Below are 19,116 nucleotides of genomic sequence, written 5' to 3' on the forward strand. Positions count from 1 at the left end.
AAACTGACAAGAAGTATGTATAAGGTGTATTCAAGGATGTCCAGGATAATTTGCATAGACTCTTAAAAGAGTAGTATATTTTGAAGACGTATTCATGTTCATTATAAAGATAGTCAGGAAAAAAAAGAACCCATCAACATTACATAAAGGCCTGACATTTTACTTACTCTAAGACCAAATTAGTGAGAAAGAAAGGGTTTTGAGGTTTCTAACCCTCAATTCTTTAATCCAATTTTCCAGGACCCAAGCTCTGCAGACTTTTACCATTTTTGAACTTCAGTTATCCAAAAGTTTAACTATCCTGAAGTCTTTCTGATCAGATGTGATATGAATCAACAGCCCAGCTTCACTCCTTGTGCTAAGTTATCTACCTTTCATAGAATATAGTTTCCCCACCCTAGATGTATAAGCTTTAAAAAAAAAAAAAAAAAAAAACCCAGATGGCCATTCTAAAATGAAAGCCAGACTTAAAGATAACTTAGATGTTGCAACTATCAGATAAGGACTTTAAGATAAATACAATTAATATGTTAACAGACCTAGAAGGAAACGAAGACAACGTGCAATGAACAGAGGGGAACTGCAGCAGAGAAATGGAAACTATAAAAAAGAGCCAAATGGAAATGTTAGAAATAGAATAAACACAATGGTCAGAGATGAAGAAGTCCTTCAATGGGCCCTTTAGTAGACTCCACGCAACTGAGGAAAGAATCAATTAATCTGAAGATAGGTCAACAGAAATTATCCAAGCTGAAACACAAAGAAAAAGGAGTGGGGGGGAGTGGGCAGAACAGAGCATCTAAGAGCTACGGAACTATCTCAGTCTAACATTTTTGAAACTGGAGTTCTAGAATGAAAATAGAGAAAGAATGAGGCAGAAGAAGATTTGAAGACATATGGTCAAAAGTTTTCCAAAAATAAACAATAAATCGCAGGTCTCAGAAGCTTTAAAATCAAGACAAATATATATTTTAAAAAGAAAAGAACAACAACAAAACAGACATCTGGGGGCTTCCCTGGTGGCGCAGTGGTTGAGAGTCTGCCTGCCAGTGCAGGGGACACGGGTTCGAGCCCTGGTCTGGGGGGATCCCACATGCCGCAGAGCAACTGGGCCCGTGAGCAACAACTGCTGAGCCTGCGTGTCTGGAGCCTGTGCTCCACAACGGGGGAGGCCGCGACAGTGAGAGGCCTGCGCACCGCGATGAAGAGTGGCCCCCGCTTGCCACAACTGGAGAGAGCCCTCGCACAGAAACGAAGACCCAACACAGCCAAAAATAAATAAATTAAAAAACAAAAAAACAAAAAAAACAAAACAGACATCTGGACACATAATAGTCAAACGACAGAAATCCAAATATAAAGAGAAAAGCTTGACAGCAGCTAGGAAAAGGAAAAAAAAGACATTATATACAGGGAGAAAATAGACAAAAATTACAACATTATTTCTCAGCAGAAATTATGCAATCTAGAAGTCAATGAAGTGACATTTTTTAAGTATGGGGAAAACTGACAACCAAAAATCTTTTACCCAGCAGAAATATCTTTCAAAAATAATGGCAAAGTAAGACTTCTTCAGGCAAACAAAAGCTGAAAGAATTTCTTATAAGCAGATTTTCATTAAAAGAAACATCAAAGAAAGTTCTTTAGGGAGGAGTTTGATACCAGACAGAGATCGGGGCCTACATAAAGAAAGCATATGTAGGATTCAGTTCAAATGAAAATAAACACAAGATTTGTTTTACTTAATTTTCTTAATTTTTAATCATTTTAAAAGATAATTTGTGTAAAGCAAAAACAGTAAAATCTATTATGGAGTTTACAACATGTAAAAGTAAAATGTTTAACGATGATAGCTCAAAGGATGGGAGGGAGGAATTGGGAGCACTCTATATAAGGTTCTTACCCTACACAAAGGGATATAAATTTGAAGGTAGACTGTGATAAGTCAAAAATTTATATTTGACTCGAGCAACCAAAAAAAAATTAAAGTATAATATGCCAATAGTGCAGGTAAAATAGAATCATAAAAAATACTCAATTTGCTCCCAAAATAAGGCAGAAAAAGAGTTAAAGAAAAAGAGGCACCTCCCTGCTGGTCCAGTGGGTAGGACTCCCCACTCCCAATGTAGGGGGCCGAGGTTCCATCTGAGGTCGGGGAACTAGATCGCGCATGCCGCAACGAAAAAGCTCACATATCGCAACTAACAAGTCCTTGTACCACAACTAAAGATCCCGCATGCTGCAACTAAGACCCAGCACAGCCAAAATAAAAAAATTAAAGATGTATAAATTATAAACAAACAAATAAATATTAAAACAAAGAAAGAAAGAAAAAGAACAGATAGGAAAAAGAAAAAGTAACTAGTAAGCTGGAAGATTTAGAGGAGGGGGAAGATGGCGGAAGAGTAAGACGGAGAGATCACCTTCCTCCCCACAGATACACCAGAAATACATCTACACGTGGAACAACTCCTACAGAACACCTACTGAATGCTGGCAGAAGACCTCAGACCTCCCAAAAGGCAAGAAACTCCCCACGTACCTGGGTAGGGCAAAAGAATAAAAGAATAAACAGAGACAAGAATAGGGATGGTACCTGCACCAGTGGGAGGGAGTCGTGAAGGAGGAAAAGTTTCCACACACTAGGAAGCCCCTTCGCGAGCAGAGACTGCGGGTGGCGGAGGGGTAGAGCTTCGGAGCCGTGGAGGAGAGTGCAGCAACAGGGGTGCAGAGGGCAAAGTGGGGAGATTCCCGCACAGAGGATCAGTGCCAACCGGCACTCACCAGCCCTAGAGGCTTGTCTGCTCACCCGCCGGGGGCGGACGGGTCTGGGAGCTGAGGCTCGGGCTTCGGAGCAAAGGGAGAGGACTGGCGGTGTGAACACAGCCTGAAGGGGTTAGTGCGCCACGGCTAGCCGGGAGGGAGCCCGGGAAACAGTCTACAGCTGCCGAAGAGGCAAGAGACTTTTTCTTCCCTCTTTGTTTCCTGGTGTGGGAGGAGAGGGGATTAAGATCGCAGCTTAAAGGAGCTCCAAACACGGGCGCGAGCCGCGGCTAACAGCGCGGACCCCAGAGACGGGCATGAGATGCTAAGGTTGCTGCTGCCGCCACCAAGAAGCCCGTGTGCGAGCACAGGTCACTCTCCACACCTCCCTTCCAGGGAGCCTGTGCAGCCTGCCACGGCCAGGATCCAGGGATCCAGGGACAACTTCCCCGAGAGAACGCACGGTGCACCTCAGGCTGGTGCAAAGTCCCGCCACTGCCGCCGCAGGCTTGCCCCCCCGGCCTGAGTGAGCCAGAGCCCCCGAAGCAGCTGCTCCTTTAACCCCGTCCTGTCTGAGAGAAGAACAGACGCCCTCCGGCGACCTACACGCAGAGGCGGGGCCAAATCCAAAGCTGAGCCCCGGGAGCTGTGCGAACACAGAAGAGAAAGGGAAATCTCTCCCAGCAGCCTCAAAAGCAGCAGATTAAAGCTCCACAATCAACTTGATATACCCTGCATCTGTGGAATACATGAATAGACAACGAATCATCCCAAATGAAGGAGGTGGACTTTGAGAACAAGATTTATTATTTTTTCCCCTTTTCCTCTTTTTGTGAGTGTGTATGTGTATGCTTCTGTGTGAGATTTTGTCTGTATAGCTTTGCTTTCACCATTTGTCCTAGGGTTCTATCCATCTGTTATTTTTGGTTTGTTTCTTTTGTTTTTTTAAAATTTTATTTATTTATTTATTTATTTTTGCGGTATTCGGGCCTCTCACTGTTGAGGCCTCTCCCGTTGTGGCGCACAGGCTCCGGACGCGCAGGCTCAGCGGCCATGGCTCATGGGCCCAGCCACTCTGTGGCATGTGGGGTCCTCCCAGACCGGGGCACGAACCGGTCTCCCCTACATCGGCAGGCGGACTCTCAACCACTGTGCCACCAGGGAAGCCCTGTTTTTTCTTTTTAAAAAATTTTTTTTCTTAAAAATTATTTTATATTAATAATGACATTTTATTTTATCTTACTTTATTTTATCCTCTTTCTTTCTTCCTTTCTCTCTTTCTTTCTTTCGTTCTGTCCGTCTGTCTACTTTTTCTCCCTTTTATTCTGAGCCGTGTGGATGAAAGGCTCTTGGTGCTGCAGCCAGGAGTCAGTGATGTGCCTCTGAGGTGGGAGAGCCAACTTCAGGACACTGGTCCACAAGAGACCTCCCAGCTCCACATAATATCAAACAGCGAAAATCTCCCAGAGATCTTCATCTCAACACCAGCACCCAGCTTCACTCAATGACCAGCAAGCTACAGTGCTGGACACCCTATGCTAACACAACTAGCAAGACAGGAACACAACCCCACCCATTAGCAGAGAGGCTGCCTAAAATCATAATAAGTCCACAGAAAAACCAAAGCACACCACCAGACGTGGACCTACCCACCAGAAAGACAAATTCCAGTCTCAGCCAACAGAACACAGGCACTAGTCCCCTCCACCAGGAAGCCTACAAAACCCACTGAACCAACTTTAGCCACTGGGGACAGACACCAAAAACAACCGGAACTACGAACCTGCAGCCTGCAAAAAGGAGACCCCAAACACAGTAAGATAAGCAAAATGAGATGACAAAAAAACACACAGCAGATGAAGGAGCAAGATAAACACCCACCAGACCTAACAAATGAAAAGGAAATAGGCAGTCTACCGGGGAAAGAATTCAGAATAATGATAGTAAAGATGATCCAAATCTTGGAAATAGAATAGAGAAAATGCAAGAAACATTTAACAAGGACCTAGACGAACTAAAGATGAAACAAGCAACGATGAACAACACAATAAATGAAATTAAAAATACTCTAGATGGGATCAATAGTGGAATAACTGAGGCAGAAGAACAGATAAGTGACCTGGAAGATAAAATAGTGGAAATAACTACTGCAGAGCAGAATAAAGAAAAAAGAATGAAAAGAACTGAGGACAGTCTCAGAGACCTCTGGGACAACATTAAAGGCACCAACATTCGAATTATAGGGGTTCCAGAAGAAGAAGAGAAAAAGAAAGGGACTGAGAAAATATTTGAAGAGATTATCATTGAAAACTTCCCTAATATGGGAAAGGAAATAGTTAATCAAGTCCAGGAAGCACAGAGAGTCCCATACAGGATAAATCCAAGGAGAAACATGCCAAGACACATATTAAACTGTCAAAAATTAAATACAAAGAAAACATATTAAAAGCAGCTAGGGAAAAACAACAAATAACACACAAGAGAAGCCCCATAAAGTTAAAAGCTGATCTTTCAGCAGAAATTCTGCAAGCCAGAAGGGTCTGGCAGGACGTATTTAAAGTGATGAAGGAAAGAAATCTACAACCAAGATTACTCTACCCAGCAAGGATCTCATTCAGATTTGATGGAGAAATTAAAACCTTTACAGACAAGCAAAAGCTGAGAGAGTTCAGCACCACCAAACAAGCTTTACAACAAATGCTAAAGAAACTTCTCTAGGCAAGAAACACAAGAGGAGGAAAAGACCTACAATAACAAACCCAAAACAATTAAGAAAATGGGAATAGGAACATACATATCGATAGTTACCTTAAATGTAAATGGATTAAATGCTCCCACCAAAAGACACAGACTGGCAGAATGGATACAAAAACAAGACCCATATATATGCTGTCTACAAGAGACCCACTTCAGACCTAGGGACACATACAGCCTGAAAGTGAGGGGATGGAAAAAGATATTCCATGCAAATGGAAACCAAAAGAAAGCTGGAGTAGCAATTCTCATATCAGACAAAATAGACTTTAAAATAAAGACTATTAGAAGAGACAAAGAAGGACACTACATAATGATCAAGGGATCGATCCAAGAAGAAGATACATCAATTGTAAATATTTATGCACCCAACATAGGAGCATCTCAATACATAAGACAAATACTAACAGCCATAAAAGTGGAAATCGACAGTAACACACTCATAATACAGGACTTTAACACCCCACTTTCAACAATGGACAGATCATCCAAAATGAAAATAAATAAGGAAACACAAGCTTTAAACGATACATTAAACAAGATGGACTTAATTGATATTTATAGGACATTCCATCCAAAAACAACAGAATACACATTGTTCTCAAGTGCTCATGGAACATTCTCCAGGATAGATCATAGCTTGGGTCACAAATCAAGTCTTGGTAAATTTAAGAAAATTGAAATCATATCAAGTATCTTTTCCGACCACAACGCTATGAGACTAGATATCAATTACAGGAAAAGATTTGTAAAAAATACAAACACATGGAGGCTAAACAACACACTACTTAATAACGAAGTGATCACTGAAGAAATCAAAGAGGAAATCAAAAAATACCTAGAAACAAATGACAATGGAGACACGACGACCCAAAACCTATGGGATGCAGCAAAAGCAGTTCTAAGAGGGAAGTTTATAGCAATACAATCCTACCTTAAGAAACAGGAAACATCTCGAATAAACAACCTAACCTTGCACCTAAAGCAATTAGAGAAAGAAGAACAAAAAAACCCCAGAGTTACCAAAGGAAAGAAATCATAAGGATCAGATCAGAAATAAATGAAAAAGAAATGAAGGAAACGATAGCAAAGATCAATAAAACTAAAAGCTGGTTCTTTGAGAAGATAAACAAAACTAATAAACCATTAGCCAAACCCATCAAGAAAAAAAGGGAGAAGACTCAAATCAATAGAATTAGAAATGAAAAAGGGGAAGTAACAATTGATACTGCAGAAATACAAAAGATCATGAGGGATTACTACAAGCAACTCTATGCCAATAAAATGGACAAGCTGGAAGAAATGGACAAATTCTTAGAAATGCACAACCTGCCAAGACTGAATCAGGAAGAAACAGAAAATATGAACAGACCAATCACAAGCACTGAGATTGAAAATGTGATTAAAAATCTTCCAACAAACAAAAGCCCAGGACCAGATGGCTTCACAGGCGAATTCTATCAAACAGTTAGAGAAAAGCTAACACCTATCCTTCTCAAACTCTTCCAAAATATAGCAGAGGGAGGAACACTCCCAAACTCATTCTACGAGGCCACCATCACTCTGAAACCAAAACCAGACAAGGATGTCACAAAGAAAGAAAACTACAGGCCAATATCACTGATGAGCATAGATGCAAAAATCCTCAACAAAATACTAGCAAACAGCATCCAACAGCACATTAAAAGGATCATACACCATGATCAACTGGGGTTTATTCCAGGAATGCAAGGATTCTTCAATATACGCAAATCAATCAACGTGATACACCATATTAACAAACTGAAGGAGAAAAACCATATGATCATCTCAACAGATGCAGAGAAAGCTTTCAACAAAATTCAACACCCATTTATGATAAAAACCCTGCAGAAAGCAGGCACAGAGGGAAATTTCCTCAACATAATAAAGGCCATATATGACAAACCCACAGCCAACATCGTCCTCAGTGGTGAAAAACAAACCATTTCCACTAAGATCAGTAACAAGACAAGGTTGCCCACTCTCACCACTATTATTAAACATAGTTTTGGAAGTTTTAGCCACAGCAATCAGAGAAGAAAAGGAAATAAAAGGAATCCAAATCGGAAAAGAAGAAGTAAAGCGGTCACTCTTTGCAGATGACATGATACCATACATAGAGAATCCTAAACATGTTACCAGAAAACTACTAGAGCTTATCAATGAATCTGGTAAAGTAGCAGGATACAAAATTAATGCACAGAATTCTCTGGCATTCCTATACACTAAGGATAAAAAATCTGAAAGTGAAATCAAGAAAACACTCCCATTTACCATTGTAACAAAAAGAATAAATATCTAGGAATAAACCTACCTAAGGAGACAAAAGACCTGTATGCAGAAAAGTATAAGACACTAATGAAAGAAATTAAAGATGATACAAATAGAGAGATATACCATGTTCTTGCATTGGAAGAATCAACATTGTGAAAATGACTCTACTACCCGAAGCAATCTACAGATTCAGTGCAATTCCTATCAAACTACCAATGGCATTTTTCACAGAACTAGAACAAAAAAATTCACAATTTGTATGGAAACACAAAAGACCCTGAATAGCCAAAGCATCTTGAGAATGAAAAACGGAGCTGGAGGAATCAGGCTCCCTGACTTCAGACTATACTACAAAGCTACACTAAGCAAGACAGTGTGGTACTGGTACAAAAACAGAAAGATAGATCAATGGAACAGGATAGAAGCCCAAAGATAAACCCATGAACATATGGTCACCTTATCTTTGATAAAGGAGGCAGGAATGTACAGTGGAGAAAGGACAGCCTCTTCAATAAGTGGTGCTGGGAAAACTGGACAGTACATGTAGAAGTAGGAGATTTGAACAGTCCCTAACACCATACACAAAAATAAGCTCAAAATGGATTAAAGACCTAAATGTAAGGCCAGAAACTATCAAACTCTTAGAGGAAAACATAGGCAGAACACTCTATGACATAAATCACAGCAAGATCCTTTTGGACCCACCTCCTAGAGAAATGGAAATAAAAACAAAAATAAACAAATGGGACCTAATGAAACTTCAAAGCTTTTGCACAGTAAAGGAAACCATAAACAAGACCAAAAGACAACCCTCAGAATGGGAGAAAATATTTGCAAATGAAGCAACTGACAAAGGATTAATCTCCAAAATTTATAAGCAGCTCATGCAGCTCAATAACAAAAAAACAAACAGCCCAATCCAAAACTGGGCAGAAGACCTAAATAGACATTTCTCCACAGAAGATATACAGACTGCCAACAAACTCATGAAAGATTGCTCAACATCTTTAATCATTAGAGAAATGCAAATCAAAACTACAATGAGATATCATCTCACACCAGTCAGAATGGCCATCATCAAAAAATCTAGAAACAATAAATGCTGGAGAGGGTGTGGAGAAAAGGGAACACTCTTGCACTGCTGGTGGGAATGTGAATTGGTACAGCCACTATGGAGAACAGTATGGAGGTTCCTTCAAAAACTACAAATGGAACTACCATATGACCCAGCAATCCCACTACTAGGCTTATACTCTTCAAAGAGTCATGTACCAAAATGTTCATTGCAGCTCTATTTCCAATAGCCAGGAGATGGAAACAACCTAAGTGTCCATCATCGGACGAATGGATAAAGAAGATGTGGCACATATATACAATGGAATATTACTCAGCCATAAAAAGAAACGAAACTGAGTTATTTGTAGTGAGGTGGATGGACCTAGAGTCTGTCATACAGAGTGAAGTAAGTCAGAAAGAGAAAGACAAATACCGTTTGCTAACACCTATATATGGAATATAAGAAAAAAAAATGTCATGAAGAACCTAGGGGTAAGATGGGAATAAAGACACAGACCTACTAGAGAATGGACTTGAGGATATGGGGAGGGGGAAGGGTAATTTGTGACAAAGTGAGAGAATGGCATGGACATATATACACTACCAAACGTAAAACAGATAGCTAGTGGGAAGCATCCGCATAGCACAGGGAGATCAGCTCGGTGCTTTGTGACCCCCTGGATGGGTGGGATAGGGAGGGTGGAGGGAGGGAGACGTAAGGGGAAGAGATATGGGAACATATGTATATGTATAACTGATTCACTGTGTTATAAAGCAGAAACTGACACAGCACCGTAAAGCAATTATACTCCAATAAAGATGTAAAAAAAAAAAGATGAAAGATTTAAAATCAGTCATAACCAAACTTTATTAAGTGTAAAAGTCTAGAAATATTGATTTTTTTATACTGACCACATATCTAATCATCTTTTTTTATATTGACCACATATATAACCATCAGTTACATTTATACATTAATTCTAATAGTTCCATAGCAGATTCTTATATTTTACACATATATTATAATGTAACATGTAAATTGTGACAAATTTTTACTTTCTTTTCAAGCTCTACGCCATTTATTTCTTTTTCTTGCCTTATTGCATTAACTCAGAGCTGCAGTAGAACTGAACAAGTGCTGAAAGTGGGTATCTTTGTTCAACATTCACCATTACATGAAGTTTGATGTATTCATCCTCATTTTCAAGTTACAAAAGTATTTATTTTTATTGTTTCAAGTAGTTTTAACCAGAATGAATGCTGGCTATTTTCAGAATTTTTCTGCATGTATTGAGACTGTCATATAATTATTTTTTCCTATTAATGTTGTGAATTAAATGGATAGAATTTTTTTAATGCCAAACCATTGTACTTCTGAAATAAACTAAAATATGCCGTGAAAAAGAAATAGTAAAAGGCAAGAATAAGATGACAGGACAAAAGACACATTAAATGTCCGAAACTAGAAGATAACAGTATTACTAAAATCTAAAGTAAAAAGAAAGCAAACCTTGCAGAATCATGCTTTCATTAGCTTAATGCTTATTTGCATGTCTAATAAATACTTAAGAAAACTGTGGATTACTTTAGAAAATAAATATAATGGAAGAAAGCTGCCCCAAAAGAGAACTACAATATCAAGTAAATTGAGAAAACATTAGACACGCCCGACTTTCCACAAGGAACCTGGTAACATTAGTTTCAAAGATGGAGAAGAGAGTGAGCACAGTCTGCAAAGTGTAATGAGAACAAGCAAGGAAGACACTTATTCCCTAGGCCCCCCTTCCAGGCTCAATGGTACAAAGGGCTGAAGGAGAGTCATCACTTAAGAGGTCTGCAGGGGATGCAGTACCATTGGGAAGAGTCAGGTATCCATTAGAGTAAGAAAATAAAAGGAATATTCAGCAAGGAGGTTGAGGACTGGGGGATTATTTTGCTTATGAACTCCAAATAGGGCACAGTGGAAAGATTTTAAGAGTTGGGGATGGGTGGTGGGTAACGGGACAGAAAATACTGACAACTTTAAGGAGATTAGGTGTGGAAAATGAAAGGTCATCTAGGAGTCTGGGCCTTTTGATGGCACCCTGTATAAACAGGAATAAATAATGACAGAAGTCCCAGCAGATTCTAGGCAGATGGTGGTCAGACTGTGAGTGCTGGCAGGGAAGGAAGAATGGGTGCTTGAGGTTTCCTTTTGACCACTTTTGATTAATGGGAGCAAGGACATCTCCAGTAAATCCTTACTTTTTATTAATTGACATTTCTATGACATTTGAAACTGCTGACCGGCATCATTCTTGAAACCATCCTCCCTTCTCATTTTGTTAAGTTTCTCATACTTCCTCTCTTATCATTCCTTCTCTTCCATTGGCTCTTTTCTTCTGCTAACTCTTAATATTCTGTGGTTCAGTCCTGCTTTTCTTTTCACTCTACACACAACCTCATGCTCCCTGGTTAGGTTCATCTATACACATAGTTTTAGCCACTGCCTATATTCAGCTTCCTAATGGACATCCTCCTCTAGACAAGCAGTGGGTACTTCCATGACAAACATCTCCAAGAACTAAACAATATCTCTTTGCCTAAACCACCCATTCCTTCTGTATTTCATCTCTAGTATAAAAGGATAATGGGATGTTTTCTCCGATCTTAAAATTTGGCTCTAGTGAAACCCCCAAAGCTGAGAACTACAAATGATAAACTCCCCTACACTCTAAAAAGAACAAAACATCCACGCCAGAGTTGCTAAAAGACAGCATCTCTATCATCCACCTCCCGCCTATTGAAAATGAAACAAAACAAAACAAGATTAGAAAGAGAAGTGAATTCATAAACAGAGAGAATGCTAGGGCTTTACAACCTTAGTGAGAACAAAGGCAGGGGTTCTCCAAGAAAACCTCTGGGACAGACTGGGTGATAACTACAAGGGAAATTGACATCTGAATCTTTGGCTGGCAACATACTGAGATAAAGAAACTCTTAAAAGCCCAGGAGAACTTGATGTATTCCCAGGAGTTTAGGCCATATGTGAACACAGAAACTGGTCCCAGCCTGGAGAATTCTGAAAGCAAGAGGTTGGATGGAGCTTCAAAATGGCAGAGCAAGGACTCAGAGGACAGCAGTTAGATGAGCTACATTTATACCACTGGGTTCTATAGGTTTCCCATTAGCCAAATACAACAGATGCTGCAGAAGGGCTAAAGCATCTCGGTAGGCCAAAGACATGTGCCTTCTTGAGGAAGGAGACTCAGCAGTAACAGGCTGTAGGTAGACTACAGGAGGGAAGAGATAGTTAGAGGCCTGCCAACGGTAGCTGGAGTGTGCACCATAAAAGGGACCTGGGCAATGTGGGCATACCACAGAGGCCTCCAAAAACCGTCCTAAATGCACAACTCTAAAAGGCCACACTTGGACACCTGCCACACAGAGGACATTGGCAGTTGGATTACAACAGTCCCAGTCACATAAAACTTTGTCCTTTCTCTTCTAATTTTCCTTCCAATCAGAAGCCAAAAGCAGAAAGAGGGAAGAAGTACAAGAGTGAAGAAACAGATAATACTCCTCTACTGCATGGTCCCTGAGTCATGATTAGGTCCGAGTTACATCCATTCAACTAGATGTAAGGTTTGGAGTAGACTTTTCATACCTTTGAATTTAATCATCAAAATAAGGCTTGTTCTTATAGTAAAAACGACGTCTCGTCAAGAGCCAGGGAAGGAAGATTCAACATGACATGGCTAAAGTCAAGGATAAGAGAAAAATAAAGCTAGTTCTTATTTGTATGCCATCAGATATAGCCCACATACCAGCCCACAGTGCCACCACTACTGTGTTCTTCAGGTTAGGAGTCTAGGAGTCATCCCTTAGGTTCTCCCCTCCCTATACCCTGACATCCAGTCATTATGTCTTACACCTCTTTCAACTCATCTCTTCTTCCTAGCCCCTTAGCTACTAGTCTAGCTCAAATGTGAAGTACTAAAATACTCTAATTTAGTGATTCTCTACCCTGGCCTACACTTTAAAATTTTTAAATACTAAATCTAATACTTAGACCCCAGCCTAGAGACTGATTTAAGTGGGATCAGGTGGAGGTCAGCCATGAGTTTTTTTCGAGAGGTCTCCAGGTGCTTCCAAAGTGTAGCCAAGGTTGAGAATAACTAAGCTAACTGGTCTCTTCCAGAAACCAGGCTTACCTTCCTCCAACCTATCTTTCATTATGCTACAGTCATCTTTTTTGAAATGCAAATCTCATAGTATCCTAGAGCAGTTGTTTTTAATCTAGGCTACTCACTTGAATCACTTAGCGTTAAAAAAAATCCTGATACCAAGCCAAACTCCAGACCAATTAAAACAGAGTCTTCGGGGATAAGAACCAGGCATTGGTAGTTATTAGAGCTCCCCAGGTGATTCCAATGTGCAGACAAGGTTGAGAACCACTGTCCTAGAAGCAATGGGAAGTCACAGAAAGTCTTTAAGAACAATAAAATCCAAACTCCCCTGAGGGTAACGAAACCTTCCATCTAACTTTAGCACCCTCGGCTCTCACACTACCAAAGCAAGGTAGCTCCCTACACTACCCTTTTACATGGGGCCACGCTTTTACACTTTTGTGTAAAGTATTATCTCAATTTGGAAAGCTCCTATGCCCACCCATAGCTAAGGCCCAAACCCCCTTTAAGGTTAAGACCTTTCAGGAATAGCATCCTTTGTATACACCTCCTCTGACAGACACAACGGGGCTCTTCAATCCACCTGTGACCGTCATGATTCTGTAGGGTAATTCTTAATGTTTAACTCTAACTTCCCTACTGAACTACCTGAAATTGAAAACTTATCTTATTCATGCTTTTATCCCCAGTGCCTATCACTATGCAGAGCACATAGTGAGCACTCAAATATCTGTTGAATTCATTCCATTTAAGTAGATAATTATCTGTATTCTCATGCAGGTAGAATCCCATTTTAATAAACTGTAACAGACATCATATTTATACACTATAGTCAAGTCTCATTAAAACAGAAACCAACAGTTAGACTTTTTAAAAATGTAAGGCAAACATTTAATGTTTGTTCTACTCATGAATAGTAGCAAATTAAGGAAAAAGGCAGGTACGAAGGGCAGTGTGTTTCCAGAATCGCAAGGGTGGCACCTTACAGAATAATGATGCTTGGCTTTCCACCTGAGTATGTCCTTTAAAACATACTTGTTCCAAAATGTTATGCTGGTATAATGATATCTGTATGTTTTAGGAAAGTGAGCTAAGACTACTTAACTTGACCTAAAATGATAGGTATTTTGCCCCCTTAAAAAGAAAACAAATTATGACAAGCTTTCAGATGCTCTGAATAAGTTGTGTTAAGCCTAAAAAACCCAAATAATATGATCACCAGCATTCGATGGCAATTTCTAGTACTCTGGGTACTCTGTTACTCAGCAAAAGCTCAGCTCTCCATAAAATCAAGGACAGCTTAAGCAGAAGACACCGAATATTTTATTTTTTTAAAAGTTACATTTAACATTTTATATTTATAGAGTCACTATATATGTGACTGACCCAAAGACAATAATTTTGCACAAGTGTTAACTGAAGAGGAACCAAACACCTACATAATGCACCTCGTTCAGAAGATTTATGTCGTACCCACATTCACAAGGGCCATTAAAGTAATCTTAGCATGCAAAATGATAACTGTGTAACTATGCGTTCAGGGTAAGTTTTTTATCTGTCGTACATCCTTGATTACTAAATTAATCTGATATTCACCAAATACCTATTAACTCTTTGGGAATATATTAAAACTGAAGTATCTGAAGTGACTAGTAAGAAAATAAAGTCATTAACCACAATACCTGGCCTTTATGGCTAATTTTTTTTTTTACCTTATTTGGCGATTTCAAAGGTGAGATGGCTATTTTATTTGGTGTCTGTGTTGTAGAATTTAAAGTTGATCCAATAACACCACTTTCAGATATTGTTATGGTCTTTGATGGAGTCCCGGGAGTAGACTGTGAAAGAACCCTACCTGCAAATGAGAGGCAGCACATCAGTTTGACTCTTTTCAATAATCATATAAAAATGTATTTGATGATGATTTATACCCACAAGGACTGTAGTATATATATTTCAATATTTCATACGCAGCCACTTATGAACTGAAACACTTAAGTAGGTCTAATGAACTATGGTGAACCTAGGCAGAAGGAAACAAAACAATGCTTCTTAGTAACACTCAGTATCCTAATACCACCTTATGAAAGTCCACAAAAACACTTCTGCTCACATTCTCATCACTACTGCTTTGTGTTTTGTCTGTTTTTTTCGCTCGGCTTGTGGGATCTTAGTGTCCCAACCAGGGACTCAACCCCAGCCCTCGGCAGTGAAAGTGCCGAGTCCTAACCATTGGACTGCCAGGGAATTCCCTCATCTATACCGTTAGGTTATATCTATAAGAAAATAGGCTCGGGACAACTAAGGAACAAGTCCTGTGTAACACAGCTCCTCAAAGTTAGGACTTGAATCCAAGTCTTCAAACTTCAGTCTCTGTTCTCTACTATACCTCAGCTTCTTCTCTTTGAACTGAAACCATTCAGGATACAATTTAAGTCCACATCTATAAAACAGATAGTCACTGAACTAACCTGAACACTGGTTTAATACTGTCTCATTTTAGTCTGCCAAAAGGGAACAAAAAAAAAATTCTTCTAGCTGTCCTGGCCAGATTCCAACAAGAATGCTGTGTTCCCTTCTGGAAATATCCTTCAGGAACAACACAGAAAAACTATGGTGTGTCTGGATGGCTTACGGAATTGGAAATCATATCACAAGGAGTTGAAATATTAGGAATTTTTGTCCTAGGCGAGAGAGGAATACAAAGACATGACACAGCTCCAAATTCCTGAAAGACTGTAAGATGCTGCCATTCAGCATTCTGGCGCCGACCTCCTCCCCTTCCATTCTGGGCACACGGCAGGACTGCCCTTCCTACCCGTCCCTGCAGCTCCCTGTGGTTAGATTAGGGCCATATGACTAGTTCTGACCAACAAATTATGAGTAGAAGTGATGTGGGTCATTTCTGGGTCAGAACATTTACTGCCTATGCAAGACCTTCCAAAGCTCTCTTTTCCTCACCGCATCTGAGATGGTGGCTCCTTCATCAGCCAGGGTCCTTGAGTGACCATGATGAGAAGAGCCCCCTTTCTAACCCACAGTAGACATGTAGATAACCATGAATACAAAATAAAATGTGTTTTCTTAAACTTCTGTGATTTAAAGACTGTTTATTATTTATGGCAGAGAACCAAGACTGTCCTGATTGATCCACGCTGTCAAGTTGAAGGATTAGAACCACTCTGTATCCATCAGATGCACACACTAATATACAGAAACAGAAAATTTTCAGTTAAGCAGTAAGAAAGAACTTCTAACAAAAATTTCCAATTGAAACGACTGTTTCTATATAAGTGAGTTTCTACTCACTGAAGGTGTTCAAAACAGATGCTGGATAATCAAATCCACTGGCTGAAGAGGAACTCCAAGCACTCAAGAAATAGAGAAGGTAGATAACTAAATTATCTCTAAAATCCCTTTAGATGCTATGATTTAACTTGCAGATACAGTTAGAGATGAAAGAGAAAGGGAGAGAGGAAGAGAAAAAGGGAAAAAGAGAAAAAAAAGAAGGGTCTTACACTTCAAACAAAAATAGAAAACTAGCATGTACGAGTTTCAGGGTTGTTTTTTTTCTAATAACAATGTGACAGTATATGTATTTTTTTAAAAAGATGAATCAAGTTTTGTCTGACACATGAATTTTTAAAATATTTTAAATATATTTTTTCAATTTTAGTACATGATTACATTTTATATTATTGACATATTCCTTAATGAATTTCAGTTGAGAGTTTTGCTAGGGTTTTTTTTAGGCTGAATTACATCATAATTAAGTAAGTCAATTCTATATAAACTAAATGAATCTATATCAAATATTTTTAGAAGGGCACCCTCAAATGTGGAGCCTGCCTGAAGTAGCATGTTTATCTGTTCTGGTTTCCAAAACTAATACCTCTGAGATAAACCTAAAGCCCCAACAATCATTATTTTAAGAGAAGAAACTACCAATAAAGATACACTTTCATAAAATGATCATCATTTACAGTTATTACTATAATTTCTTATTTGTTAAGCATTACATACATTTCAGAAAACATACATATAAAAATCCTCTGTTCCTGAGGATAACTGATCCCAGAAAAAGGCCAGTTAAAGTGAATTACATTTAAAACAAGGACAAAAATTTCACTGTAAATAACAACAAAAAAACCCCTAAAACTAAAACTTTTTTTGCTTATATTTAAGAAAAATTCAGTTTATAATTACAACTATACTATCTCTTAGAATGAACTGTTTAATTTGAGGGGGAGAGGATTCTTCTGAAAATTAGTAATGACAGCACAATGATAGACTCTGTTTGATGGGCGCAACAGGATGATACAGAAGATTATTTCTGCCAAAATACTTTAGGATTTCATCAATTTTCCCAAGAACCCTCTATATCCTTTAAAATTCAAATTATTCTTTTTTGAAGGGCCACTTGTTTTTCATACAGATAGCATTTCTCCTGATTAATCTCCAAATCCCTGTTTATCCTTGGCTCTGCAGACAGATTCAAGAAAGTATACAAGTTATACAATTTCACCTTGAAATCAATTTGCAAAGCATTTTACACTCTACTGTCAGGTATTCTCCAAGAATCAAAAGAGACATAAGCAAAAAGCTACAGATGGGACAGGCTGGGGGCAGAGAGCTAGCTTATCTGAGCCAGGACTAATTCTATAAGAGATTAATTCATTAGTGAATATTTTCACATTGATGGAGTTTGCTCTGCTATAGCAGCAACCTTGTACCTTGGGAGCTCTGATAATGAGGATCTAATAATGAGGACCCCTGTACCTCATTTAACCATCTCAAAAGTCATGTGAAGTGGTTGGTATCAACATTTTACAGAAAGGAGTAAGATGAACAGAAAATATATTTACCCAAGATCACAGAGAAAATGAACAGAAGACCCATAACTAAAACCCAAGTCTCCTAACAGCTCCTCCCATACACCACACTGCCTCCGTGATATACACATATTCACTCAACAATACACATTCACTGAACCACATCTATGTGCTAGAAACTGTGCTAGGTATCGGAGAGTCATAAAAGCCAGTCATAAAAGGACAAATACTGTACGATTCCACTTATACGAGATACATGGAAAAGTCAAACTGATAGAGACAGTCTCTGCTAGGGGCTGGGGGAAGGAAGGAATTGGGAAGTTATTGTTTAATGCGTACAAAGATTGAGTTTTACAATGTGAAAAAAGTCCTAGAGACGGACAGTGGTGATGGTTGCACAATAACGTGAATGTACTTAATGCCACCAGTGGTTAAAATGGTCAACTTTATGTTATGTGTATTTATCATAATTTTTTAAAAAATAATTAATCTTTAAAAACTAGATGGCAGGGCTTCCCTGGTGGCGCAGTGGTTGAGAGTCTGCCTGCTAATGCAGGGGACACGGGTTCGAGCCCTGGTCTGGGAGGATCCCACATGCCGCGGAGCGACTAGGCCCGTGAGCCACGGCTACTGAGCCTGCGCGTCTGGAGCCTGTGCTCCGCAACAAGAGAGGCCGCGATAGTGAAAGGCCCGCGCACCGCGATGAAGAGTGGCCCCCGCTTGCCACAACTAGAGAAAGCCCTCGCACAGAAACGAAGACCCAACACAGCAAAAATAAATAAATAAATTACTATAAAAAAAACTAGATGGCAAACAAAATCCAAAATTACTATTAAGAAAAATTTTAAGTGTAATAGGGGAGACAGACAGACAAGGAAACCAAGTATTACAGTATACCATGACTAATGGAAACATTAAAAGCCAGTGTGAAATTTAACAGAAGTCTGATTAAAGTTAAGTATTTGGTAGGTATAACCAAGTTTTATGGAAATATATAGGAGATGGTCAGAGAAAAGAGAACCTAACTAAACCTAGGGATCAAAAACTTCCAAGACAGGTGGAGATAATCCAAAGATAAAATGGATGAGTCAGCCATAAGGAAAGCAAAAAAAGTCATTTCAGGTAAAAGCAACAGTGCCAAGGGCCTAAGTTCTGAGAGAACATGGGCCATTTGGTGATCTCTTGAAATAAGTTACATCAGTAGGTCTGGAGCTAATACGAAGTGAAAATGAAAAAGGTATATGTTA

General features: G+C 39.2%; 1 protein-coding gene across 6 annotated transcripts in view; it reads right to left on the reverse strand.

Annotated features, from left to right (window-relative positions):
* LIN54 (lin-54 DREAM MuvB core complex component) overlaps positions 1–19,116 on the reverse strand; it is a 75,680-nt gene that overhangs the window by 36,094 nt on the left and 20,470 nt on the right. For all 6 annotated transcript variants that reach the window (XM_081246865.1, XM_081246862.1, XM_081246861.1 and 3 more), the window contains exon 4: positions 14,750–14,892. In XM_081246865.1, the coding sequence (XP_081102991.1) occupies positions 14,750–14,892 (143 nt within the window). The remainder of the gene's footprint in view (positions 1–14,749; positions 14,893–19,116) is intronic.

This window comes from Mesoplodon bidens (genome assembly GCF_964165515.1).
Source record: "Mesoplodon bidens genome assembly, chromosome: 1".
NCBI lineage: Eukaryota > Metazoa > Chordata > Mammalia > Artiodactyla > Ziphiidae > Mesoplodon > Mesoplodon bidens.